The sequence below is a fragment of the Polyodon spathula genome, chromosome 2, assembly GCF_017654505.1.
Source record: "Polyodon spathula isolate WHYD16114869_AA chromosome 2, ASM1765450v1, whole genome shotgun sequence".
Taxonomy (NCBI): Eukaryota; Metazoa; Chordata; class Actinopteri; order Acipenseriformes; family Polyodontidae; genus Polyodon; species Polyodon spathula.
In genome coordinates, this window is record NC_054535.1 from 45,549,603 (window position 1) to 45,574,199 (window position 24,597).

The window sequence follows — 24,597 nt, forward strand, 5'->3', positions numbered from 1 at the left end:
TTTTTGGTGTTTACTCTAAAAGCAAGGAAAGTACATGCAAATAATATAATTACACTCCATTGCAATACAAAGAAAATCTGCAGAAGATACAAATTGCAGCCTGCTCTGTGTGATGTATTCTGTACATTTATTAGTGTTCACTAAAAACAGGATCCTTGTTTCAGGTAATGGAATGTTTTGGCACATTGAGTCTACAGGACAGAACAAGGTCAGAGTACATGGATTGTCTATCAGCAGAAAGGTAGGATTGCAGTTTAATGCATGTACTTTATACTTGTATCTGTATATGGAATACATTTACAGCATAGATATTTTAGTGCACTGGTTTACAGTTAGTTTTTCAATCAACCAACCACCTGTTCCTGTAAACAGAAAAGTGTTTTTTGTTTTTTTTAGTGTTCTGTTACTATTTTATTTTATTGAATTATTTAAAGTACGTGCTGTTATGTGATAATTTTTTTTTTAATTATAAAATCGTTACTTGAAAAAATGAATGCAAATGGTAGAGCTTGCACACTTTAGGAGTTAAATATGAAAAGTTGTTAATGCGTTTCAAGTTTGATCTGTTAGTTAGATTCAAGGTTATATAAGAAAGTCCTCTAAAATATGTGGTGCAAAGAAATGTGTTTATAACAAAGATTTAAATCTCTCTGAAACAAAGCAACATTGTTCTGCTGCTGCTGCTTTTGGAAACATGACATTTGTTTTGTCTATCTGATCGGATTAAACAAAAGTAAGCCAACTGATATACCAGAGAGTAAAAGATAATAACTAGGCACAGCACACTCAAATTTAGTTTTTATGAAACAGTAATCACTCTTACAATAGTTGTAATTTTTCTGTTGTAATTGAATTTAACTGCTGAAGAAAGCATGGATGGAAAATTAAAAACTCTGATTTAAACTTTTCAGAAATGAAAACCAAAACGATGATGACTCTGTACTGCTACCACTGGTGAGTGTTTTTTGGGGGGTTTTTTTTGTTCATGTTGCCATCCTTAATGTTCTTCAAGACTTTACCAGAGATCTAGATTTAAAAAAAAAAAAAAAGATTGCTGACAGTCTCATCCAGTGGATTACAGTGAAACGTAATGTCTTTAAATTGGGTCATCAGAAGCTGTACCCACCAATTCCCTGAACAGACCGCACCCCCCACCCCGGCATCCCTTTTCAAAGCACCCAAAAGTCGGCTCCCATGTGACTGAAGATAGTTAAGTCTTCTGAGGCTGGAGAATGAGCATTCTGCAATGCAGGATGTAAAAGGCACAGTCAGAAAGATTCTTACAAAATTGCAGTACTCGGGTAGCACATTCCATATCCATTTCCTTCCGTTTTTAGAAATACAATGACATCATGAACACATGAACACTTCATCCCGAACAGTGGTCTACTGGTCGCCTTGCGCCTTCCGGTTTGACACAGCCACCACCTAAATTGATACTATCGCCACCTAATGGTACTCTGCAGTGAATATTTTACTTTTAACAACAGCAATAGTTCTGATTCTGAAGCATTCACATTTACATTTTGACGGAACTGTACCAGAATGGGCTGACTATGCAGGACCTTTAAATTTGAGCCATTTTTTAAATTTTGATTTCAGGGCAACATTTTTAACATCAGATTATTAATTGCCTTTATTGCATAAACCCAAAACTGGGGTGGGTGCTTATTTTTCACCATGGGTGCTTGAGCTCCGGAGCCCCTACGGATCTGTGTGATGGGGTTTTAAGAGGCTCTGTATTTGGGTTGAGGATGGCGGACCAGAGTTTTGGTTGTGTATTTGTTAGTTTATTATTGAATACAACTAAAATTTACTTTTCTCTCCTCTGACTTGCTGCATGCCATTTTGTCTTCCTGGGGTGTACTGACTGAAGCAAAGTCATGATGAAAATCATTTGCAGTGCCCCTGTGAAGCCAGAATTGTACAGTTTGGGTCTCGCTCAGCTCGACAAATAGCTAGTGAAAACCCCCTGTACCGCCAGTTCCTGGGGTTCGCATGGCTTGGATGTGTCCGTGGAAAAGGGGCATGAGAATACCTGAATCTGGTTTAATCAGTTTCATTAACAACATATCAGGAGCAAGCAACAATGTGTCAGCTGTTTACAGAGGCATAACATGCAGGACACTTCAGGCGTCCTCTCTGCAGCCTTGTTTATAGAATCATGATTGCTTGGAGTTGGAAGCTCCTGGCAGGGGTTGCTGCAAAGTGCTACATTAGGACCCGCATTGCAAAAATAAAATGCTAATTCTAGTGGACACACTGCTGCCAGAGGCAGCATTAGTGAGTTTAGAGCAGAGCTATTTTTTTTTTATTTTGTTTGTATCTTGGCTCCTTGTTGTTTGTTCTCAAAATAGACCCTTTTTACTCTTTGTTCACAGGGCTCTTAGCTGAGTGAGTTTATAGTTGTAACTTTCTTGTATATGCTGCTAGATCTGGGTCACGCGTTGTGATACACCAGCACTTTCTATGTAAAATTCTGTCAGTGAAACAGAAGGTGCTGCTTGGTAGTATTTGTTGTTGTTTTAGCCTTGTTTATGATAATACATATATATATATATATATATATATATATATATATATATATATATATATATATATATATATATACAGTGCCTTGCAAAAGTATTCAAACCCCTGACCAATTCTCTCATATTACCAAATTACAAATGGTACATTGAAATTTCGTTCTGTTTGATATTTTATTTTTAAACACTTAAACTCAAAATCAATTATTGTAGGGTGACATTGGTTTTATGTTGGGAAATATTTTTAAGAAAAATAAAAAACGGAAATATCTTGCTTGCATAAGTATTCAACCCCCACACATTAATATTTGGTAGAGCCACCTTTCGCTGCAATAACAGCTTTAAGTCTTTTGGGGTAAGTATGTACCAGCTTTGCACACAGTGTCAGAGTGATTTTGGCCCATTCTTCTTGGCAGATTTGCTCCAGGTTGTTCAGGTTGGTTGGACAACGCTTGTGGACTGCAATTTTCAAACAGTGCCACAGGTTCTCAATGGGATTGAGATCAGGACTTTGACTGGGCCACTGTAGGACATTTACCTTTTTGTTCTTGAGCCACTCCAATGTTGCTTTGGCCTTGTGCTTGGGATCATTGTCCTGTTGAAAGGTGAATTTCATCCCAAGCTTCAGTTTTTTAGTGGACTAAAGCAGATTATCTTGCAGTATTTTCCTGTATTTTGCTCCATCCATTCTTCCTTCAATTGTAACAAGATGCCCAGTCCCTGCTGATGAGAAGCATCCCCACAGCATGATGCTGCCATCACCATACTTCACTGTAGGGATGGTGTGTCTTGAGGCATGGGCAGTGTTAGGTTTGCGCCACACATAGCGGTTTGAGTTTTGGCCAAAAAGCTCTATCTTGGTCTCATCTGACCACAAAACCTTTTCCCACATCACAGCTGGGTCACTCTCATGCTTTCTGGCAAACTCTAGACGTGCTTTCAGATGGTACTTTTTGAGTAACGGCTTCTTTCTTGCCACCCTCCCATATAGGCTAGTGTTATGCAGAGCTCGTGATATGGTTGACTGGTGCACCATTACTCCACTCCCAGCCACTGAACTCTGTAGCTCCTTCAAAGTGATTGTTGGCCTCTCTGTGGCTTCTCTCACAAGTCTCCTTCTTGTTTGAGCTCTGAGTTTTGAGGGGCGGCCTTTTCTTGGCAGTGCCTGGGTGGTGTGATACAGCTTCCACTTCCTAATTATTGATTCAACTGTGCTCACTGGGATATCCAAACACTTGGATATTATTTTGTACCCTTTCCCTAATCTATGCATTTGTATTACTTTATCTCTAACTTCTGTAGAATGCTCTTTGGTCTTCATTTTCCTTCAGATTCACAGCCTTACCAATGATCCTTCAACAGTGGGGTTTTTATCCAGAAAATGTGACAGCAACTTTAATGGTTCACAGGTGGAGGCCAATTGTGTCCTCGTTGGGGCAATTTCTTTCATCGGTGCAAACAGGGAGCTTCCACAGCACAGGGGTTGAATACTTATGCAAGCAAGATATTTCAGTTTTTTTTATCACCTGCGAATTTTAATAATAAATAAAATATTTAAACAAAAAGAAACACTTTTGAAAGTAAACGGCATGTAGGCCAAAATAGACAGATAGCAACACTGAACACAAAACAAACAAGCATCGTGCGGGTGTATAACCGTCACACGTAGCAATTGTTATTTCTCTATTTCACTTCTCTTTATTCACGTTCCGCCTCTGAACAAACAACTTTGTTCAGCCAAAGCTGGGCTTTTTTATACATGTGACCGTCTCCAGATTAACAATAGATTAATCAATCTGCCACGTTCTACACGAGTTTAGCATGGATGGGGAATTTTAACCACATTCATGTTGTAAAATAAAATGTGTTTTTAAACACCAAATCAACCATTTGAAATAAGAATACTATAAAATAATACAAAAACACACAGGGAAAAGATGCACCCTGTCACAGTAGACTTCAGGTAGTCTCAGCTGAAAAAGCATAACTAAAAAAAACTTCTTCCATAGAACCCCAGGTGTGTACAAGTAAGCAAGCTAAAACTAAATGAGTCATTTCGCTACGGAGGACAGTGTTCCGGCTCAACAACCGGACGGCTTTAAAAATTATTACAACAGGCTAGTAGAACTGAGAGGGTGAAGTCAGTAACGTCGGATGGTGCCTTATCTATTGCAAAGCACTGTTTAATACCCTTGATGGAAAGCTACTGAGATTTTGTATTATTTACCTTATTGAGTAAAGTGTTTACTAAAACAAATTATTTATTTTGGTATTTAATTTGCATTTAATCAGAGTGTATCTTAAGGATTCAGTTTTAAAAACACCAAAAACATTCAAAATTATTTTCCTAAGACAAAGTGATTATATCATTTATACAGTAAAATGTTAATGGATTATTTAATATAAGTTTTTGGTGATGGACTCCCCAGAACTGTAATTTTCGCATTGTCCCGAATTATAACATAATACGACACAATTGTCTGTTAGGGGATAGTGGCTATGGCCTGTGACCCTGGGTGATGACACTATTGAGCAATGCAGAAACCAAAGCTCAAGTTCTCTACACACATGCCCATGTAGCAACACAACATGTCATCAAGAGAACTTTTGACATCCTGAAGAGTTGGTTTTGCTGCCTGGACCATAGTGGGGGTGCCCTCATGTATGCGTCTATAAAACACCCACTGCTCTCTGTACTCCTAACTCACCTCACTGCTGAGCTGTAAGTGCAGCCACTATTGCAACCCTCGCTATCATGGTTGTGGCTCGTTATTAGTGCGTGTTGAGTAATTTGCATTGCTCATAAGCTTACAAAGGCAGTGCAAAATAATTGCCTGTTCACTAGGCAATTCAGATTTTGCAGGCTCAATTGTTTGCACTGTGCCTATCCTTACATCAGCCCCTTAATGTAATCTAAACAAACTAATTGCATTAATGAAATAGCTTTTAAGGCTAATTAGAGTGCTTTCGAGACTGGAAATTCCTGGCAATTTTTTTTTTTCTTGTGGACTAACAAAACTAAAAATTTGCAGAACTGAAACAAGTTACTAATCCACCCCAATTAAAAAGTTAAATAATGGAACATCTCTGGTTTCAGTTAAACATAGTATATTATGCTTGTTACATTTGTAGGTTCCTTCTGTATTACCAAGAGCTGCATTATAAATAGCCAAGTCCCACACCCGGCTACATAACAAGCCCAGGAAATCACAGTGTGTTTGACCAGCTTAGCTGGCACTAATGAAATAAGCCTGCTCCGCCAGCTTGAAAGCATTCACGTACACTGTTAATGTTTAGCTTAACTTGCAGGCAGAAGCCTGAAGCAGCGTCTGGTTTTACACCAAGAAAGAGTGCTGCTAAAAACCTCGAGCTGCCTTTTGCTACAAAGTCACAGCTTGCACAGAACCTTGTTCACTTTACTTCTCTGGCTACTGAAGTAAACAACCCAAGGAGCTGATCGTGGATAATAGCACATACAGAAGAGAAAAACAGTGAGGAAGACAGATGGGCGGATATTCTGGCCACTGGGAGGGACCAATTAGCATTCAGGGGTCACCGTGCATTAGATCTGGAAGGCAGGGACACGCAGACAAGCTTTATTACTGAAGTTAAGGAGAGTGCTACAGCTATTGTTGATCATTGCAGAACTCAGCTATGAAGATTCAGGAGGTGCAGAGTGGCTGCGAGACAGCTAAAACGCAAAGAAACCAAGAAGCGGATGTTTGTGAAGAAAGCTCTGTACCGGAGGTTCCTAGACTGGATTTGTCAGCCTTGACGGAGGACAACAACTGGGGAGGTATTGTTATGATTCTGCCTTGCTTTTTCAGCCACATGGATAGTTAACATATGGACACTGTATTGATAGGCTGCATGCTTATTTTTTATTGTTTTATTTCAGTTGTTTCAGTTAGTTTTGTTGTTTTACTTTAGTAAAATGGTTAATAATCTAAATGTATTACAGAGGAAGATTTCTTTTTATATCTTCTAAACATATTGCTTCATGTCTTTTTGACTCAGTACAGGGTGCGATCATGTTTTATATTTAAGAGACAGTACATACTGTACTGTTACTATTTAGTAGTTGTTATTAGTTTTAGAAATGTGGGATTAGACAGGGAGGATACCGAAAACAATCTCTGATCTCTTCTGACTTGTTTGCATGCTGGTGTTTTTCAGCAGATCACATTGTTTTTAAACTCTATAATTTTATATATATATATATATATATATATATATATATATATATATATATATATATATATATATATATATATATATATATTTTTTTTTTTTTTTTAAATAAATGTAAAAAAAAAAAACTTTTTATATATATATATACTTATAAATGCTTGCATGTATGCATATTTAATAGAGTACTTAACTGCTTATTATCCATGTGTGCTTTTCTTTACATTAGTAACACTACATTCTTATAAATATGTTTTTTTTTTTTTTTTATTTTGCTGGTAAATGGGAACCGTAAGACTTAAAAAGCAACAATACGTGTTTATGTTTTGGCATTGCACTGACCCTTTTGAGTGTAGTGATTCTGCTATTTAAGCTGTATTGTTACTGAATTTAATTCAGGTTTTTAGTCATTTAAATCCAAAACCAAGTTCATTGATATAATAATCTTTAAGATTTGTTGACTGAAACCTGTGAAAGGTTTGCTCTAAGGTAACTACTAAGGCAACTGTAAAGATGCATTTTGAACTTTAAATTCTGCATTAAAATGCATTTAACACTTGAATAGATTTGTAAATCTCTATGAAAACTGTGTTTTTGTTTCGAGTTATATATTTGAAAGGAAGGGGGCAGTGAAGAGCTTGTAACTGCTGCTGTTGTTTTTTTTCAGTTCCTTTAGATCTCCTTTGAGTGTTAAGTGGAGAGTGATTAGTGTTTGGTTTGCCAGTACCCATCTTGTAAAGGCTGATTACATTAAGAGTTTCGCCTTGTGCTGACGGATTGCAAACTAAACAGTTTCACTGCTTCTTTTGGTAAATAATAACATTTTCTCAAACTTGCATCGACAAGTAACCTTGATAACTATGTCAAAACAAAAATATTAATCACCAACATTTGTTTTACACTGCACCTACTGCATCCACTTGTCATCCCAGCAGTCATTGTAGATCCACCCAATGGTTGTTAAAAGCCCTCTTGTTATTTGAATGTCTTAAAATATTTACAAGAGGCTGTATTGTGTAAAATATTGTTAAACTAACATGAGCACTGATAACTGTAAAGATATATTGTAGGTGCCCAACCCATATCTGGAATATGTGTTTTGCTGACACAAGTTAATGAGTTCCTCTGTTGGTATACTGTTGCAATATCCACCCACACTGGAGTAGTAAAGCACTGCAGAACTATAGGATAAATTAAATTTCTGAAAGTTATTAAGGAGGTGTATTGGTTCTGATCAGGAATAGGAGGGGGTATTGGTGCTAATCAGTAAGAGGAGGGAGTTTTGGTGCTGATCAGTAAGAGGAGGGGGTATTGGTGCTGATCAGTAAGAGGAGGGGGTATTGGTGCTGATCAGTATGAGAAGGGGGTATTGGTGCTGATCAGTAAGAGGAGGGGTATTGGTGCTGAGCAGTAAGAGGAGGGGATATTGGTGCTGATCAGTAAGGAGGGGTATTGGTGCTGATCAGTAAGAGGAGGAGGTTTTGGTACTGATCAGTAAGAGGAGGGGTATTGGCAGGTGCCTGGTGAGTAAGAGCCCGTCCAGGAGTTTTCCAGCCTCTCTCTTCCCAGCAGGAGGAATATGAGGTAATCTGCAGGAATGTCCTGTTTGGAATAAGAAAGGGAGTGCATCAGGGTGTAAAGAAGTTGATTTTGTGCTGAACAACTGGGTTAAAATAAAATTTTGCAGTGCTGTTGATGACACAGTTTTACAAAAATGATTAGTTAATACCCACTTTCATAAAAGGGTCCAATCCTTCATGCTGAAAATCAACATTTAGTTTGTATTAAAAGTTGTCTTGTGTTTCTGTGTGACGCTGATGTGCCAATCATCCTGTAAGGCTTCAGGCATGTTCAGGGCAGACTGATCAAATTTCATGCATCACTACAGGCTTGAGCTTTCCCCAGCTCTGATTGGCTTAACACATAAACTGTGCATGTGAAATCCTCAGGGGTGATGTCCTACATCAGGAAACCTTACCCAGTCAGATTAAAAAAACACAAACAAAAAAAACAACAGTTGTTGTGTTTGTGCCAGTTTAGTTGTGCTTGCTTGATAATTAATATAATTCGCTGATTTGCTGTGGCCTCTTACTTTTCATAATCTTTACTTCACTGTTAAAGGTTCAAAAATCAATACATGCATATTTGTGTTGCTTAATGTTACTTCTGCTGTCCCAGCTGTCTCATTCTTCCTTTTTCTTTCATTTCTATTTTCTATCACTCTCGTCTTCACTGATTTCAAATGTATTGGGCAGCAGAGTTATTATGATGGTAAGTTCAAACTGCCAGAGATGCAGCATTGCGAAGAAAATGTCTGACATTGAGAATTGATTGAAGCCACACATATCATGGCATGTTCAGATAAAACTGATAGCCTTTTTTTTGTTTGTTTGTTTATACACAGAAGCATAAAATGTCAGAGACACTACATAATCTCACATCTATTTACTTTACAGTTAGTTATATATTTTGCTTAGGGTTAATAGTTAGAGAGAAATATTGAGGGTTCAATAAATAAAAAGAATATATTTACTTTTATTTTGACAAAATAGCATTCTTGCTATGGTTATCAGTATCAAGTCTGGCCAATTACTGAAGCTGAAGCGACTCATCTCAGATGGGCTTCTTAAGTATAGGAAGATTATCATCTTGGATATAAGAGTCAAGTCAGGTATTAATGAGATTACATTCATATGTATCCCTCTCAGTTGAAATACAGACGTTCATCTCTTCGTTCTGTTCTGCTGTTATTATTACTTTTAATTTTGATCAGCTTCATTCTTTGGTAGGTATTTTAATCGCTGTGATCTGCTGGTTGAACTCTGCTGATTCCAAAATAACCTTGACCTCTGCCTGCATTTATAGCCACATTCCTGAAGAGGTAGTTTAACTGTTGGATATTTATTTTTAAGGCTCCCTGCCAACATATATCTGTACATATGTACTTGCATACCTTCCACACTCAAACGACCCGCTGTAAATATATAGTACACATGCCATGCTTTGAGGCTTATATTTTCATTGTTGTGACAGACCTATCTTTTTCTGAGGTTCTTTTAAAGTATGAGATTTCTAATTAAGCGGGGGTGGTGCTGTTGAACCAAGATATAAAGTTACAGTTGTGTGAGCATGTATCAATTAGCCAGCTGTCTGGCACCTCAGAGTTGAGGGTAAGGTTTTCGATGCTGTGTCCTGATTTACAGAGTAGCTCGGTATCAACAAACAAAGAAAAGCATTTGTCACTTGATTGATATATTTCCTACTACATAGTTTAAATGAATCGCCTATTAGATCTAGTACATCTGCACAGATTTATACTAGTATCATAAACAAAATCTAAAAACAGGCTCTTCCAAGATAAACCAGCAGAAACCATAAACCATTGCTCCAATGATGAACTGTGATTTATTTTTGATTGTGAAACATAACGGTGATAGTGCTGCTACATCACTCTACCTAATTTCAGGTCAGAATGGTTAAGCAATGTAACAGTCTTCAATACTGAGATTAAATGTCATATGACAGTATTAGTAGTATGAGTAGTTCTGGTGTCAGTTTGAGATGACACATGAATGCTCTTTCTATTGATTCACAGAGCCAGTGCCAGCCTGCCCGTCGTGGCAGAGGGAACATATTCACATGGAGGAAGCCTGCCTCTCCCCACAAGCCGGGGGGCACCTGATCCGCCAGCTCATGGACGAGGACAGTGACCCCATGCTCTCACCACGCTTTTACGCCTTCGGGCAGAGCCAGCAATACCTGGATGACCCAGAAGTGCCCCCCTCTCCCCCCAATGCTCACTCCTTCATGAGGTTAGGAACAGAAATTAGCACAACTGAACGCATCTCTGCTGTCTTACTTCAGAGATTTAAATATTCAAATCACTTAATCCTTACAAGTGCTTTGCTGTTGAACTGAAACAGTCCTGCCGTTGTACTCCTTGTTGCCTCTTTTCACCTTAATTGTAGCCTCTGATTATTCTACAGAGGTGTGCTTCTGTCAGCTCTGTGCTCCTACTTTACCATTCACAGTTGTTAATTTGAGAGAAAAGCCTTGCATGGCTTTGATTGCAGCTGTTGCAAATGGAAAATGCATACAGAATATTATTACTGGAATGGTAAACATTTGTTCATATTTTAATAGATTTTTTTTTTTTTTTTCTAAAAGCAAGGGGTGCCTTAGGGAAAATCAGTACTAAATTAAATACTTTACCCAGACGTGTGGTCTGTGAAGCTGTTTTTGTCCCCAGTTTTCAGCACATAACAGAATAAGCCTCAGAATCCTTTTTATTTGCTTCAAGTTTGTATTATGTGCTTGTACATTGGTGTTAAAGTTAATGCATATTTTTTTAAAGACCCAATATAGTACCAGCGTTCAGTCTATCTCTTGGGAGAGTTTGCTTTTCCGGTGCAATTCCAAAGGTATTGCTGCACTAGAAAGAGTGCAAAGAAGAGCGACCAGAATTATTCCTGGTTTAAAAGGCATGTCATATGCAGACAGGCTTAAATAATTGACTCTATTCAGTCTTGAACAAAGAAAACTACACGATCTGATTCAAGCATTCAATATTCTAAAAGGTATTGACAATGTTCACCCAAGGGACTTTTTCGTCCTGAAAAAAGAAACAAGGACCAGGGGTTACAAATGGAGATTAGATAAAGGGGTATTCAGAACAGAAAATAAGAGGCACTTTTACACAGAGAATTGTGAGGGTCTGGAACCAACTCCCCAGTAATGTTGTTGAAGCTGACACCCTGGGATCCTTCAAGAAGCTGCTTGATGAGATTCTGAGATCAATAAGCTACTAACAACCAAACAAGCAAGATGGGCCGAATGGCCTCCTCTCGTTTGTAAACTTTCTTATGTTCTTATTATTTTGCGCTATTGCCAAGGCATGATTACTACCCTGCCTAATTGACAGTGTCTTTAATCTCAGCAGGAGGCGGAGCGCTTCGCTGGGCTCATGCGAAGATGACAGAGAAGAACTCACAAGTGCACAAATCTCCAAGAAGATCCAGAGCTTAAAGAAGAAGATCAGGAAATTTGAAGAAAAGTTTGAAGAGGAGAGGAAATACAGGGTGAGTACGAGCAAAGAGAGTAAGAGGATGGCATAATGGAGTGACAACTGGGAGGGGGCGGGCTTTAATGAGCCTGAAGCAAGTACACTTCTTATCATTTACAGCAGGCTCAACATTTAAAAACTGTCGGTTTTTGCTAGCATGTAAAATAAATGCTAACCGACTGCTTCTAATGGCCTTAGCAGTCGTTAACAGAGTCTTTTTTTTTGTTGTTAATTCGCCTGGGAGTGAAATTTCAACTGTCATGTTTTGTTCCCATTAGCCTTCTCACAGCGACAAGGCAGCTAACCCTGAGCTGTTAAAGTGGATGAATGAACTTGCCAAGTTACGAAAACAGCTGAAAGGCAAGTGCATGCCCTCTTAAAATGAAGGATTTATGCAGAGAGATTCAGCAGGTTTAAATCCGTGTTACTGTAAATAATTAACAAAGCATTCTTTTTGCCCTTACTGACCATTTATATGAATATTTAGTTTTTAACAAATCTTACTGACTTTGAAGGATTATGAGACCATGAATTTTAAAAAATAAGTTTGTTTTTGTTTTTAAGCAAACCATTCTTAGGTTGGAAAAAAGTGCCATTTATACTTTTAAGTAATTGCTATCAGACTAATTGCAACCAAAGCTTTTTGTGGTGATTGGTCTATCCTATTGCACCAACGTTTGATCATCAAATAGTATGGGAATTGCCATAGTTATTTTTGTCATATCGAATGTAACAAATGCCTGAAAACAAAACCATAGCCAGAATACAAATTTAAAGAATGTTTTTTTTTAACAGTGTTCTGGTGGGATTTATTTTAAAGTTTAATATTTGCCATTTTTCACAAACTTGTGAATAGAGCTCTGCGATGCATCTTTGTTTGACCAATTAAAGGCTGTAAATTGGATTAAAGCTGTTGTCCTGAGTACACAGTTATATTAACCCTAAATATGTTGGTCTTTTTTTGACCCTATGTAGAGATGAAGGTTAAGCTTTCTGAAGAAGGCCTGCCTCCTCAGACTCGCCAGCGCAGCTACACCCTCCCGAAGAGCTTTGGCTCCCAGCTAGAGAAGCAGGAAGCTGCTGAGAAAGCAGCAAAACCCACTTTGGAGGACACACTGGAGGCTGTCCAGAAGAAGCTGCAAGAGAAGCGAGCCGAGGTCAACCGCCCCGAGGATATCAAGGTACAAGGATACTCAGAAGATTAGATTTAGGTTTCTAGCGTCAACATTTTCCATGATGGTGAACATTAAAAGAACTGTTTCTTTTTTTGCGGGGGGGGGAATCAGGTCTGATTGAAAATGTTCCTTGACTGTGTATGTTTGTATTGATGTATATTTTTGTTACAGTACATTCTATTTGGAATTTAGGAATGATGTGTTTTCTTCTGGACTTTAATTGGGGACATATAAAGGGATGCATTAATTAATTCTATTAATACTGTTGGAGGAGTTTAAGAGCGAATAGATAACTGAAACAGTGATGATGAAGACGATGTGGTTTGTCATTTAGGTTGTTTGAGAATAATCCACAATCTGTTCTCATTCACAGGACATGACCCGGGAGCAGATCTCCACAGAGAAGGGTGCTCTGCAGAAGGCTCTGCTATACTATGAGAGCATACACGGGAGGCCAGTAAGTACAGACACTGCTTTGTTATTTCTTGTGACATATTCATTGCCCTGCAAGGAAGATGAAACATCAAATATTGTAATTGTAGCTGTTCTTTTTGTACCTTTCGCAAAATAGTGTAGTATTTAGTGCTGCTTCTGACTTGAGGGTTTGAAATGCAGATCTTTTACACACACACACACAAACACAAAACATATAAACCATAACATAAACTCTTAAGATGAGGGGGAGGGGTGGGAGTTCTCTCTAATGCTTGGTTGCTCAAAACATTTCAGAACTATCAATTTGTAAACTTGTTATGTGCATTAAATATCCACACCGATTTAAGCGCTGGCACGCCGATACAGGGCTGGTTCTAGACCAATTTTGGGGCCCCCTGTAAACCCCCCACCCCCCCACCCCCCCCCCCCCCCACACACACACACACACACTGAGACACTGATAAGCAGTAATCTTGGACTACTTTATATTAATTAGATGGCTAGAACTAATGCAAGTCACATTCTGTGAAACTAGCCCTATAAGTTTACATCACAAAACAAATATACTTTATGTGTATGATTTAATATCAAATAATACTGTTTTTTGGTTTTCTTTGCATATTTCATAACCTATGGTGTGCTGCATGTCAATATATAAAACAAAAAAAATGTAAATAATATTTTTTAATTCATTGTTGTAATACATTGATCGGTAATGTGGGTTTAATCATACAGTACTTCAAATACGATTCAAGTAGCCAATTGACAAATAGTCTTCTTGTTTACTTCCTTGGTTATTTATTATGTCTGTTTAATGTAAGTTACTGCTAGCCATTTACTTTATCAAATGTAACCAGTTAATACACAAAGGAGAAAAAAGAACGCACAGACTGAAATTAGATGCTACGGTTGCCTTGTTTATATTCGGTATTTCCCGATGACTTAAAATGCTGGTACATGATTACACAGTTGAATAAGTCTGTCATTAGCATCCTCCTCGCTCACAGTATTTAAACCTGTAGATTCAGAAATTCGCAAAAGACAATGGGAACTCGGGGTACTAATGAAATACCGGTAGTAATAATAAAGCTTTTTTTTTTTTTTAATAGGCTACTCAGTTCAAGATTTGAAATACGTTTATCAAAACAACACGTAACACCCCACCCCCCACTCTGCATAATTTATTTAACTTCCAGACTCAGTGCTAGCTCGCCTAGCGGTATTGTATGCTGTATATATATATATATATATATATATATATATATATATATATATATATATATATATTATATATATATATAATATATTTTAGTGGTGAACACTTGAATCTCTTGCCTCAGAGGGCCCTCTCAACTTCAAGGGTGCCTAATGCCAGAACCGCACACGCGCAATTATCTATTTTGTGTATGTACTGTATTAAAAAAAAATCAAACAAAAAAAACAGTGCCCAGGGGGCCATTCATCCTCAGGAGCAGAGTTTGTGGGTGCCTAGCGCCAGCCCTGTGCCGATAATGCACTTGCAAGTGATACAGATAGCCTTTATGTGCTTACTAAATTGAATAAGTTGAAACCAGCCAGAAACACAAAACGCGACACTAGTGTTCCTGGCATATAATCAAATTGGAGAGCAATGACTTTTAAAAGAAACTGTCAGTAGTTACACTAAATGTTTGTCATGTCAGTCAGTGAATATTACAGCTAAATTAAGTTGTGATTAATAGGCACAAGTTGCAAACTAACAAGAGCTATTGTTTTTGTTTTTTTTTGCATCTAAGGTTACAAAGAGCGAGAGGCAGGTCATGAAGCCTCTTTATGATAGATACCGTCTTGTCAAGCAGATCCTTTGCAGGGCATCCACCATTCCTGTGATTGTAAGTATGCGTTTCGGACTTTCTGTAGTCTGTGGTTCTCATTTCTTGGAAAGCTCATTACTGTGCCAGATAAAGTTCTGGACAGTTTCCTTGGCCGAACGGAGAACAGGGTGTAGGGGTGGGGCGATCTCCACAGCTTGTAACTTTATCAGTATACAAGCACAGCTTTCTGTGCTCAGTAAATCCTCAGATGCTGAGAAAACCTACTTAATAATGTATTATGCTGTAAAACAGGACAGTGTTTTTTTTTTTTTTTTTTTTTTTTTTTTTAACCAGCACAGTGCTGTGATAAGTGTAAGATTTTATTACCGATAGTCACTTGTTTATAGGTCGCTCTACCTTGGTGCCCCTCCGTATGAAATCAAAAGTCCCAGATTGGGATAAATCTACTGTAAGTAATGTGGGTAGTTTTAAGATCTAAATCAAGGATTAGTGTAACAGTGTGCATGTAGTATTATAAATAGCATACCATACAAATACATTTTCCTTGCTAGAAACACAGCATCTCTGAATGTTAATGCCCATGTAGATGAAGGGAGCTGCTATAATCCTGCTATAATCCCTAATCCTTTTCCGGTCACTAAGATTCGTCAGCGTGACCTGGGTCATGCTGACTTCCTGTGGTGTCATAGTTTAACTTTTCAGGGGTGGGCTGAACTCAAACTCTTAACAGAAGAAGAAAAAAAAAAGATGATCAAAGAAACGAGCACTGTGAAGAAATTAAGTTAAAAAAAAAAATCTATCCCAGACTAATTTGCGACAAAATCTCAGTTGTCTTGATCTGGATTCCAGGGGAAGGCTTGCATGTGAATTATGTGTTCATAGTTGTGCTAATCGTTCTGGTTAAGTGTGCCAGAATCCTGACACACCCCTTTTGTCACTGTATGTTCATATGTATATATGAAAAGCTATCCCGATTCTTTCAGGAAAGTGGTCTCCCTATTTCAAAATGAAATTAGGTATTGGCAACCAGCTTTCAATTTCCAAGGACACGTAAATGTTTTTACACCAGGTGGTCATGTAAAGAGAATATTGGCCTGCTAAGTGGAGCGCTTGCGTGTAGAGGTAGTTGATCCTGTGATCTACAGCCTGTTGGATGTGGAGGTAGTGCTGGGAAGAGTTAAACGCAATATTGGGATCACGAAGAGGGTGTAGAAACATAACCTACTTGTTAACACCTGTCACAGGGTTCCCCCTCAAGCAAGCGTCGAAGCCCTTTGCTGCAGCCAATTATCGAGGGCGTAACAGCATCATTCTTCGAGGACATAAAGGTGAAGGCCTGCTGCTAAACTAATCTGTGAATTTAGCAGATCTTGCTGATACTCCCCATGATTTGCAATCTGTTGACTTTCATATGGCGACTACCACTCAAATCAGTAGCTGTTTAGTGTACCCCTTGTCTGGACAGCCCACAAATGGAGAAGAGTAGTGAGAAGCCCTTCTGCATGATATGCTGTTCCCTAAGGAACTTAGATTTTTCTTGTAGGAGCTTGCAGTTTAAAATGAGAAAAGAAGCCCTCCAAGACAAACTTTCAATTTTGTCTTAGATTTTGTCTGGATTATACAATATGCCAGAACACTTAAAGCACAACAACACAGTCCATTATGACTGTGAATGTTAAAAACCAAAACACTTACAAGTGGCTACTATACATTCCAATGTATTCTTTTTTTTTTTTTTTTTTTTTTTTACACCACTTGCCTATTTACAGCACACTCTTCATATAAAAGCATGTCATTCGAGATGTTTTAATGTAGGTGAAGTACAACACACCATTTACTGTTTTAACAAATTTAAGAAGCCATTTCAGGTGTTTAAACCAAAGGGGGGAGGGGATAAATGTGCTCTTTTGACAGTATTTACAGTGGAATATACAACTACACTAATCACTAATCAGCTTGGACACAATAAATAATAATAATAATAAAAATTTTTGGAATCTTTTTATGTTTTAATCTTAAAACATAAAAGTTGTATCCTTCAAGGTGAGAACATCCACTATTGTAAGATGATTTTGTACTCCTTCAAGACTGATCAGGGACTATTTTGTGTCAACGATTATTTAATTTTGTATTGACTACTACTTCAAAGAACATTTTACTTGTAATGAGAAGGATGTGTGAATTACATATGAGAAATTATAGAGACTAGATGTACGCCGCTCAGATGCTAGATTTTATATATATATATATATATATATATATATATATATATATATATATATATATATATATATATATATAAAATAGATAGATAGAATTTGTAAATAAATGCCCCAAGATTTCTTCATGATGATCAGTCTGGACTCGAGTGTAGTCCTGTTTGTTATTGGAAAAAAAAAAAAAAAAGGTTTAGCTGTAGCTGTCGGCTACAGCCACTCTCAGGATCAAAAAGGGCTTTTTTTGTATCCCTACCATCCCCAAAAATGAAAATGGAAATAGTAAACAATGTTAAAAAGCTTTACAACAAAGTATTGCATATATGCAGCTTTTGGAAATGACATCCCAGCAATGCAGTGCTGCCTCAATCGAACCCTGCACTGAAACTGAAGATGTTCAGATAGTTGGCATGCTATACATACTCAAAAATACTAATCCAGGAATTATTGCTTTTTGAGTCTGGTACCTGCGTGCCTACATCTTCAATTCTTTGTGTTTTAATTTCAGTGCAGTTTTATGCACCTTGTTACAATCTAGTCTTTGCTCAGATTACCCTAGCAGCCTTCTTTTATGGAGTTGTTTGGTGTGTGTTTCGAAGTCTAATAGTGGTTTCAGTGTTCATACTAATGTGCTCCCAAACCTCCTTGTTCCTCTTCACCCAGCCCCATTGGCTCCAGGCCCTCTCGGAGAGCTCAGCATGTTAACGAAACCCTCATTCTCTTTGCAGGAGGAGGAGGAAGATGGCTCAGAAGATGAAAACCAACCAAAGACAGACTTCACTGTAACCTTGAAGCCGGATTTCAGTGTACGCAACTTCCTGGACCAGCTGGACGAGGCAGGGGACGGCTTTATCTCACCAGTGGACGATAAATCACCATCCAAGAACACTACTGACATGAGGCTGTCCAACCTACACTCTGCCACCATGTAAGTCAGGGAATGTGTGCATGCTCTTTATTTCAAATATAACTAATATTTCGGGAAACCGAAATATAACTTCTTGAAACCTAGATGTACATAATTGTAGTTGTGAATTCTATTGACGGAGGGATTTTTTTATTCAACTAATTATTCCAGAAGTATGACTGTTAAGTCCCTAGGGTAAATGGTGGCACGTTTTGGAATACATTCAAATAGAAATTGAATTAAAAATACCTTCCATACTTCAAGACAGGTTTATTTTTTCAACTTCATTATTAACAAGTATTGAAAATGATTGACCTCTTAATGCAAATTCTAGACCAAGGAATCCATTGTGTTTTAGGCCTGAACTTGTTGAGCAGCTTCAGGATGCACGGGAAGACAAAAAGAGACTCCGCAAGAAACTGAGAGAATTTGAAAATACGTTTTTCAGGCAAAATGCAAGGTAAGCTTTTTTGTTTGTTTGTAAATGTTGAACCAAATGAAAAGTCAAGGAAGTCTAAAAACACTGCCAGTGTTGCCATAGTTATAACTTTGGCAGTCTGACAGTGTAGCGGTAGCACAAGCCATTGCGCTAGAAATGCAAGACTTGGGGACATTTTTTTTTTTTTTTAGGTTTAAAACTTTTGAGTTTTCTTTTCATTTTGTAAAGCAATAGTTTCTACTGCCATTTTTTAATGATTAACTCTAAATTATTATACTTTCTCTCTTTAGCTATATTGAACCTGGCAAATCAGAAGATGATTTTGCCGCTTTACTGGTCATTTACTGCAGTTAATTTGGATACAAACTATTGTTAATGGTTGAATAGGCTTGACAAATAATTGCATCATAATGAAAATGCACATAAAAAGATCATGCCCACACACTCCACATTTAATTGTGCCCAGTAGATAACATACATTAAGGTTGTGATGATAACTTATTTAGTCAATGTAACGTCCAGTACTTTTTAATCATTTAAATATTATTATTATAATAATAATAATAATAATAATAATAATTGCATTGTAAACTTCTTGCCCAGAACTGGACTTTTTTGTATATTTAATGTCTGAAAACTTTCAAGAGAGGTAGCATCTGTTCTTTGTATAATAAAGCAGTTACTGACGGCATTCCAAGTCAAGATAGGCCAAAACATATTCAAGTTCTATATAGGAGACAGGAAAAAATTTGAAATGCCAGTGCAACCTGCTGCCACTAGCCGAGTAGCTGCCTGGGGATGAGACAGGGAGATAAAATGGTGGGTTAGTGAGCAAGACTGCGACACAGACTTTGAGGACAAAACAGCTGATCTTTTCCAAAGCTACCCACTGTTGAAGGACAGACGCCCGTCAACTGGTAGAAACGAACCCTGACTTCGAGACAGACCCCGACTCCTGCCCTGTGGTGATACTTACCCACCTATGAATCTGATTATAGTGAAAATGTACACTTGAAAAATGTTGAACTTTACAAATAATAAATTGACATGCATTATTTAACTACAACTATCAGTAATTTGAAAGTCACACTAATTTACAGACATCGGCATTAGATAACGTTCGTGTAAGTATCATCCTTCCGTCCGGCAACTAAGCTACTAACAGAAATCTTTAAAATATGACTTAAAGGACCATGGTATTAAATCATAATAGTACATCAATATATTAATCATATGATAAAATTTTTATATATATATATATATATATATATATATATATAATATAGATATATTAAGTTAACATATTAATAATATTATATATATATATATTAATATATTATTATAATTAAGGGCATTAAATACCCTGATTATCAGTAGAATTGGGGCTGTCACTCGATTAAAATTTTTGATTGGTTAATTTATGGGCATTAGTTGATTAATCAGTAGATTCGTCCGTGCACATTTTTAATAAAGGTAACAATCTTATAGTAGCTGTCCTGCATAGTAATACTAAAAAAATCAATAGAATCTAAAAAAAATAATAAGCCCAATGGGATTAATTTGTATTGTTAGTTTTAGTTAATGAAACACATTTTCACAGAACAGCTGTTTCTTCAGGCCACTGTCAGTCACATATCTGAAAACACAAGACAGCTGAGCTGTGTTTGTTGGTTGTTTAATCTGCTATTACAGCTTCTTCTTTGGCTTTCTGTACTTCTGCTTTTATTCATTCTATGGCTATTGATAAGTGATTGCTTAACATGCTGTCACAGTCAGAAATCAGAGAAAGTAATTCCACATAATTACCTCTATTTGAGGAACTGGTGCCTTCATTGTGCCCTCTGAATGCCAGTTCTTGCTTGCCAGGGTAAACAACAGAATCCATCAGGTATTTAAGACCCTCACAATGTCCAGTTGAACATCAATCCAGGTTTGTCCAAAAGTTCTGAGCATAACAGTGGCTCACAAGTGACTTTGGGAACGCTCATGTTTTTGTGCTGACTTCAAGACATCCTAGATGGCTGGAGCCAGTGCTGTTCCACATCACCTTTTCTGTATTGAGCAAAAGACAAGTCTAGCTGTATAATTTTAAATTCAAATCTACCAGTAAGCTACCTTTCATAATTAGAATGTTGGAAGCAGCGAGTATATTCCTTCCCTTCCTGTGTCAGTTTGGGTATTTGTGGTGTATACCTCCCTTTTTAACAATCTCCATTTTTTTTGAGAAAGGTCTTCTTGCAAATGGATTTGCAACCAAATCGACTACGATGTCTCCTTTGCCTGACTTTTTTTTTTTTAATTTATAAAAAGCAATTCTAAATATTATTTTGAAGTTCTCAATAACGGTCTCTATAACAATAGCAATATCGACCAAAATTCAGCTATTCTTACACCGCACACCCTAGCATGTTTATGTCCCACCTCTGCTCACTAATGATTGGACAGCTGCAAAACCAGGGCAGGTCTTTAACTTTCCCATTGGTTAAACTCAGAAGACCTTCAACTGAAATGGAGAATGCCTTCAATGGTGTATGTCCTGCCTCCACTCACTTACTTTATATAACATGATATAAATTGTAATTTTACGATTTAATCTGTTAATCAGAGCAGCCCATATATATATAAGTATATATAAGTATATATATATATATAAACACATTGAAATACAAATATGTTTTGGACAATATTTTTTTTTTTTCCTACAGAAATGTGCAGAAAGAAGAGCGCACACCAATGGCTGACGAGTACAGCGAATACAAGCATGTTAAAGCCAAGTTAAGGCTTCTGGAAGTTCTCATCAGCAAGATGGATTCTTCAAAGACCATGTAAATAATTGGAAGAACTGTGTTCTGTGGAATTCCACTATTTAATAAAATAACAAGAAGAGGATGATCACAAAAACAAAGAGTAACAGTAACACAAATACTGAAACTTTCTATCAACTCAATAGCATTTTTTTCCTGATGAACAACAGTGTTTATTGCTTTTAAAGTGCCATACAGAGTCACCAGCAACTTCTGATGGACTTTTCTAGGATGACTGATGTTTTGTTAACCTCTATCGTCAGAGGCACTGAACACTACACACATACACACAGTTGATTCCAGTGCAGATCCATTTTCATACTGGTTTCCAGCAGCTGCAGTATTGAAACCTCTTACTGTAAAGCTTCAAATAAAGCTGGTTGGTGTGAAATCCTGAGATTCTGACCCATTTCCAAAGATAAGTTACAAATCTGAAGGATACAGGAGCAGAACAATAACTTGGAATCGTGCATTACCTGAAAATAATTTCTAATGGTTATTTAAGTAGGTAACGTTATCTGGGTGTGTAAGCCTTATATAAGCTTGAGAAAAAAGAAGTTGTGTAGTTTGAGATGCCTAGTGTAAAAAGGAGTGATTTTTAAAGCTATTGCAAATTGATGCCATATCAATTTTAATTCTGCTTTGTGATTTAAGCAAATAAGGGGTGATCAGACTGCTTTCTTTTCATGTAAAAAGACAGACAACTGTGATGGGAGTGCCATCAAATGAGTTGCAGGTAAATTAGTATTCATCTCTACGTCACGTGCTGGGCAAGATATTGCTTACGAGAGGCATTGTAGCACTGTGTTCCTAATCTCTGTTTGTTATCAGTTTAACATGGGTCATTAGATCTATCTTTATTGTTGTCATGAGGTTGATTTACAAGTACAAAAACAAGGTTACTTTAAAGGAACTCGAAAGGGTATTATTCACAGCAAAGGAAAACAGTATGTAGAACAGTTGTAAATAGCTTTGAGGCGTCTCAATGTACATAAACCCTGGCAGCACGAGTTCATTTTTGTTGTCCTGCAGCAGCAATGAAACGCCACCACATCCGTCTCTTATGTTAGGAGCTGCTGTGTTTTGGCCAATCTTTTATTTTACTTCAAGTAACAATTTTGGTGGCATTGAAATTCAGCAAGTTATTTCTTTAAACCAATATGCTTGTGCAGTTCATAGGCATGGTTATAGTTCTTAAATTCACTATATTATTAATGTGTGATTGGTGCCATAACATTTGAAATGTTTTATTAAATGCAAAAGGATAACTAGTAACTAATGCAGTACTAAGTTACTATAAAAACCGGTGTACAAGTGGCCCCCCCTTTCTGAGACAACAATTTCAGGAAAAAGCCTATAGGTCACACCGGTGTATAAGTCGCTGCCCCCTTTTTAAGACCCCCCCGAAAATTCCTAGAAAATAGACTTATACAAAGGTTTTTTACAGTATATTGTCAGCTACTTATATATTTTGAATGCAGGTCTTCAAGTAATTGTGTTTGAGAAAAACTACAGACTGGGGGAATAGAAGACTACATTTATCAAAAGATTGCCACATTCTAATACACATCTCTAATCTCTATTAATGAATCTTAAATCAAAGGTTATACTTTGGGTGTTGGGGAGGGAGAACAAATGATTTAACCAAAACCAAATTTTAACAAGGCTTAAATCATCATCGCGAAAAAAAAAGCTAATATTAGTTTAATCAAAAAAAGTGAGATGATGAGGATTATGTTTAAATTATATATATATATGGCTAATAGAAGTGCTTATAACATTGCAGTTTGCATCATTTTTCAACGCATGCATTTAAATGATCCAAAGAGAAAATTAATTAAATGACCACAATAGACCAAAACAGTGTGGGGTACATTGTAGCTTTATTTTTTTCGTAGCACAAATATTTGGTTGTTCTCTACTGAAATGTTGTAGTAATTTACTTTGCTACTGGTTAAATCATAAAATAATCATGTATTTTTGGAAATCTAAGCAAAGCACAAAACAGGAGTAGAGCATGGATTCACATGGATACTTGATTCCAGTCACTGTTTTGTTATGATTGCATTTAGGAGATAGATATGTTGAAATTAAGATTGTTTTCTATTGTTTCTGCTACTGAATTTTTCAAATGCTGCTTTATGAATGATTGTCCATTATGGGCGCATTGATTTGAAACAACAGCCTCACCAGAGCTAATTAGTTCACTCCCATTGGTTAATAGCAAGCTGTTATCTAGATAATTCTTAGCTGCTTCAAAACACCTAACATGTGCATATGAACTTTTTAATACAGTGATCACTTGTAGATTTCATTGTATTTCTTGTGCTTGTTTGTCAGACTAGACATTTGCATGCTGTTGTGAACCATATTTTTTTTCTGTACTTAAACTGAAAGACTAAAAGCCAATTGGATAAATCCTTATCATAACACCATTCAAAGCCTATAGTAAGCATTAACCAGGTACACTGTTTTTTTTTTTGTAAGTGGTCTGAAAAGTGAATTTGTTCTTTTGTGAATGTGGACCCAGATCTATGTTTACATTACAAAGTAAGCAAGCCGATTTATTGAACTTAATTACACCGTGTAACAAATTTTCTTTTTTTTTTTTTTGTTCCTGGGTAGTAAGTGTTATTTCCTAATTGCTATGCCTCAAAAGTATCGAAAATGGCTATCATTCCCCACAAACTTTGCTTTTGTGACCAGGACAGTGAAATTTCAAAATATCACTATTTCCAATGGGAAAACGGGCAAATGTGTGTCTTTTTGTTCACATAAAGTCAGAAAAAAACAACATATGAATCCAAATTACCATGTATTTATACTAAAGTAATACAAAAATGACCACAAAAGATTTAGAAGCGAGTAGTTTTTCGAGATTTACAATTATACTGTAAATACAGTATAATCGTAAATCTCTCAAAACTACTAATTTCTAAATCTTTTGTAGTCATTTTTGTATTACTTTAGTATAAATACATGGTAAAAGTGAGTAGTTTTTCGAGATTTAAATTACCATGTATTTATTA

General features: G+C 36.9%; 1 protein-coding gene across 3 annotated transcripts in view; it reads left to right on the plus strand.

The window, feature by feature from the left end:
- The window catches only part of LOC121297134 (protein FAM13A-like), a 60,540-nt gene extending 36,323 nt beyond the window's left edge, over positions 1 to 24,217 (plus strand). For 2 of the 3 annotated variants that reach the window (XM_041223223.1, XM_041223206.1), the window contains 12 exons: positions 165 to 241; positions 912 to 954; positions 6,174 to 6,324; positions 10,312 to 10,528; positions 11,653 to 11,794; positions 12,057 to 12,138; positions 12,754 to 12,959; positions 13,327 to 13,410; positions 15,164 to 15,259; positions 18,147 to 18,346; positions 18,684 to 18,785; positions 21,470 to 24,217. In XM_041223223.1, coding sequence (XP_041079157.1) covers positions 165 to 241; positions 912 to 954; positions 6,174 to 6,324; positions 10,312 to 10,528; positions 11,653 to 11,794; positions 12,057 to 12,138; positions 12,754 to 12,959; positions 13,327 to 13,410; positions 15,164 to 15,259; positions 18,147 to 18,346; positions 18,684 to 18,785; positions 21,470 to 21,593 — 1,524 coding nt within the window. In that variant the 3' untranslated portion in view covers positions 21,594 to 24,217. The remainder of the gene's footprint in view (positions 1 to 164; positions 242 to 911; positions 955 to 6,173; positions 6,325 to 10,311; positions 10,529 to 11,652; positions 11,795 to 12,056; positions 12,139 to 12,753; positions 12,960 to 13,326; positions 13,411 to 15,163; positions 15,260 to 18,146; positions 18,347 to 18,683; positions 18,786 to 21,469) is intronic. The other variant, XM_041223216.1, reaches the window with a different exon arrangement.
- Positions 24,218 to 24,597: the final 380 nt, after the last annotated feature.